This window comes from Oncorhynchus masou, chromosome 33 (assembly GCF_036934945.1).
Source record: "Oncorhynchus masou masou isolate Uvic2021 chromosome 33, UVic_Omas_1.1, whole genome shotgun sequence".
NCBI classification, from domain to species: Eukaryota; Metazoa; Chordata; class Actinopteri; order Salmoniformes; family Salmonidae; genus Oncorhynchus; species Oncorhynchus masou.
Genome location: NC_088244.1, coordinates 30,345,664 through 30,350,040, shown reverse-complemented (window position 1 = coordinate 30,350,040; position 4,377 = coordinate 30,345,664). Strand labels below are relative to the sequence as shown.

At 41.8% G+C, this 4,377-nt stretch overlaps 1 protein-coding gene across 1 annotated transcript; it reads right to left on the bottom strand.

The window, feature by feature from the left end:
• Positions 1 to 627: 627 nt before the first annotated feature.
• LOC135527459 (myoD family inhibitor domain-containing protein 2-like) lies at positions 628 to 1,790 on the bottom strand. Its single transcript, XM_064955979.1, has 2 exons — positions 1,577 to 1,790; positions 628 to 887 (listed from the first exon to the last, which is right to left on the bottom strand). The coding sequence occupies exons 1-2, from the start codon at positions 1,788 to 1,790 to the stop codon at positions 628 to 630; spliced, it is 474 nt and encodes a 157-aa protein (XP_064812051.1).
• Between the last annotated feature and the right edge of the window lie 2,587 nt (positions 1,791 to 4,377).

The window sequence follows — 4,377 nt, the reverse complement described above, 5'->3', positions numbered from 1 at the left end:
AGTCTGTCCGCCAGTCTGTCTGTTCCATGCCCCATTCACTTGCAGCAGGCTGTACTCTGTTTGTTGGCTCGTGTCACTATCAGAGTTTTCATGTGATTGCATGACCTGAGTATTTACTGAGTGGGATACAGTTGGTTCTGTCATTTTGGAAGGATATGCAGTGCGTCCCAATTCTCTACCTTTCTCCTGTAGTGTGCACTCGGTCACTCCTCCCCTTGTAACTAGGGGGGTGGGAATGAAACCAAATATAGACATCAATATTGTTGGCTGTTTATGTGACAGGTTTAAGGCTGAAAAATCAATCATGAAGAAGCAGGTGTTTTTAGGCACAATCTGTTTATTTCTGTTCATGGTTACAGAACTGTAGCGTTTGCGGAATGGAGCATTTTGGTGGTTAATATTTAATGGGGCTCAATAGGGGGATCATTATTAAGCACTCTATACCTCAGTTAACACTCTCTTTAGCCACAGTGTCCATCTTTGTAAACATATTCATGTTCCCTCTGAAACTAAGAAATGGGACAACTCTAGTTATTGATATTTTGATAGAACAAACATTGACAAGGTGCATGTTAGTCCTTTTAGGCCTTCATATCAAAAGGAGTAATTTGATTGAGGGGGATCTTTTCATCGGTAGCAGACTTCAGAGATCTCCATGGCGAGTTCCAGTAACTCGGCTCCCTCTTGACAGGAGTTGCAGCAGCTGCAGTCCAGTTCTACACTGCAGTTGCACCAGCCACTGGCCCGCTCCTGCTCCCTGGACGCGTTGAGGTATTTGCACGAGGGGAAACAGCGGCTTACAGCTCTCTCACATGTGTCTGGCACCATAACTACGATGTCATAGAACCGGCAGTAGAGGCAGGCCAGCAGAATGGCAGCACAATCATCTGGGGACAGGGAGAGAAATATTAAATTGGTGAAATAGTTGCTACCACACGGCAGGCGGTACCGGATCGTTAAGTCTAGGTCCAAAAGGCTCCTTGGCAGCTTCTACCCCCAAGCCTTAAGACTGCTGAACAATTAATCAAATGGCCACCCGGACTATTTACATTGACCCCCCCCAATTTGTTTTTACACTGCATCTACTCGCTGTAGTTACCTATGCATAGTCACTTTACCCCTACCTACTTTACTGTGACTAACCTGCACTCCTGCACATTGACTCGTTACCGGTACCCCCTGTATATAGCCTCCTTATTGTTATTTTATTGTGTTCATTTTTAGTTTTTACTTTAGTTTATCTAGTAAACATTTTCTAAATACTTTTTCTTGAACTGCATTGTGGGTTAAGTGCTTGTATGTAAGCATTTCACAGTAAGGTCCGGTTGTATTCGGCGCATGTGACAAATACAATTTGATTTTATGTTACATCACACTAGAGGAAGGCTGCAGATGTAAGTACTAGTAGAGCCCAAATGTTTGTATGACTATACAGATGATACTGCATTATCAACAATGGCTGTTATATTTCTGGCTTTTCAACTTGTCAGACTTGAAATCATTACGATAATGGAATTACACTCTAGACAAAATTCACCATTGAAGCTTAATTTTCAGAAAGGAGGAGCAACAATACCCCCGGCGTCAGGCTGATGGGATTCGAAGGAGGAGAAGTGATCGCTACTGTTGTTGATGTGCTTGTTGGAACACAGTGAGAAACTGGATCCGCCCCACTCCCGGCCTCCCATGGGATCCTGAGAGCTGAGGTCAGTATCTACCTTGTCTGGGTCGTGCTCAGAGATGGTGCTCAGCCTCCGCACTCCACTCACCACAACCTTGTTGCTGCTCATCACCCCAGAATTTGTGGGCCGAGACACGTCTCCTTTAAATACAGTATAGTACATTAAGTCATCTTCATGATTCCCTACAAATATAGCTCCAAAAACCTTAGGTCACTCTGAAATTAGGGGACTCAACCAGGTTAATCGGCTACTGTAGGCCAATATTGTAGATACGGATATGTAGCTGTAACACCCCGGTATGTGTGCTCATCAGTAGAGATACTTGGTAACATTATCAAAACATTTCTGTTTGTTAATTATTCAACATGCCTCTGAGAGGCGAGACTCACCAAGCAGGGCGTGTATACAGGCTGAAAGTCCCAGTTTAATGAGGGGGAAACTATTGATTTTTTAGCTTTTATTGGGATCCACTTTCCTCCCATGAACATGACCATAAGGAAATGTACAGATAGACCTTTAAATAATACAAGTCTGCAGCAGTCAACGTAGAATGGGACCGCGTTTTCTTAGCTTTAGCACTCTTGCAATTGGGATATACACTGAGTGTGCAAAACATTAGGAACACCTTCCTAATATTGAGTTGCACCTCCTTTTGTCCTCAGAACAGCCTCAATTCGTTGAGGCCATGGACTCTACAAGGTGTCGAAAGCGTTCCACAGGGATGCTGGCCCATGTTGACCCCAATGCTTCCCACAGTTGTATCAAGTTGGCTGGATGTCCTTTGGGTGGTCGACCATTCTTGATACACAGTCTTTCAAATGGGACGGTAAACGGGAGTCCTAACTCTCTGTGGTCACTAAAGATCCCATGGCACTTATCGTAAGAGTAGGGGTGTTAACCCCGGTGTCCTGGCTAAATTCTCAATTTGGCCCTCATACCATCATGGCCACCTAATAATCTGCAGTTTACAATTGGTTCATTCATCCCCCTCCTCTTCCCTGTAACTATTCCCCATGTTGTTGGTGTAAATGAGAATGTGTTCTCAGTCAACTTACCTGGTAAAATAAGGGTTAGAATTTTTTTTAAATAATCAAATAAAAATATAAAAACACAGGAAACTGTTGAGTGTGAAAAACCCAGCAGCGGTGCAGTTCTTGACACACTCAAACTGGTGCACTTGGCACCTACTAACATACCCCGTTCAAAGGCACTTAAATCTTTTTTCTTGCCCATTCACTCTCTAAATGGCACACATACACAATTCATGTCTCATTTGTCTCAAGGTTTAAAAATCCTTCTTTACCCTCTCCTCCCCTTCATCTACACTGACTGAAGTGGATTAAATAGGGATTATAGCTTTCACCTGGATTCACCTGGTCAATCTATGTCATGTAAAGAGCAGGTGTTCCTAATGTTTTATACACTCAGTGTATTCCACTCTATGATACCTGGACACTACCATTACCCAGCAAATACAAAGATGACCCTCACCAGACAAATAGATATTTAAAACCTCTGCTCTTTTTCTATACACAAGCTCTCACAAATAGGTTAGACAGCCCGTAAACAAACACAACTGTTGAAACGACTTACCCTCCAGAAAAGGACTCTGGTCTCTCCCCGCCTTGACATGATCTGGTTCATTGTTAGAGGTCCTTGGTTGTGTGGTCATCTGAAGAGTTTAATACAATTACCACATGCCAATGCAACCTAATAATATAACGTATACGCCTAAATAATATTTGCTAATCATATTCCATGTATGCATAATAGTGGTAAGATAATACTTATTCAAAATGATCAACTTTACCTGAAACAAACTTCTGGAAGGTCGACAAAAAAATGTTTTTCCCTTTTGTTCACAAATAGAAAGAACCATCCAATACTTGTAAAGCCTCTGGACCCTCCTGTGTGGATGAAGCGCAGCTTGCATTTCAGTGCTCTGTAAACTTGCAGGACAAGACACACCCCATATTGATCCGGGCCATAGCCAATCAGGCAGCGCAAAAACGTTTGACAGGATGATCTTTGGTTAAGTATAATCATATTTTATCACTCCAACGACCTCAGTCTAGTGAGCCAGATAGCCTACATAGATGCTATTATAGGATACCAATCTCTGTGCAGTGTTTACACATACAGGCTAGTTGATGATATGGTCTGAACTGAAAGAGGCGAGTACATTGTTATTCAATTATAAAAGATATTCCAGATATATAGCAAAGGGCATGTGTATATAGATTTTGTGTAGGCCTGTCTCACACTTCAATCTTCTCTTTGTGCCAGACCGGGTTCAAACACATTTCAGATTAATTTCTCTGGTTGTATCTGTATTTTTACTTCTCTAGGGTTATTATTGCTTGGATAACCTTATTACTATTATGTATTGATTTGTCTTTATGCAGTGCAGACTTTACAGAACGCTGAAAGAATTATCACTGAATTACAATAATTCACAATGATAAGGTTTGTTTGTGTCAATTAATCCAGTAAGCGATGGGTTTCCAACTGGCAAATTCATTCATTTATACAGTAGACGCTTCTCCTGACAAACAGAGTTGGCTTCTTCTTCACATTGCCTGTCATCCATTAGATATACACATATTGACCACTGAAGTATGGCCATTACCACACTGTAAAAACCAACTCAGGTCATAACTCAAACCTGCACATAAACACAATGATGACTACTACA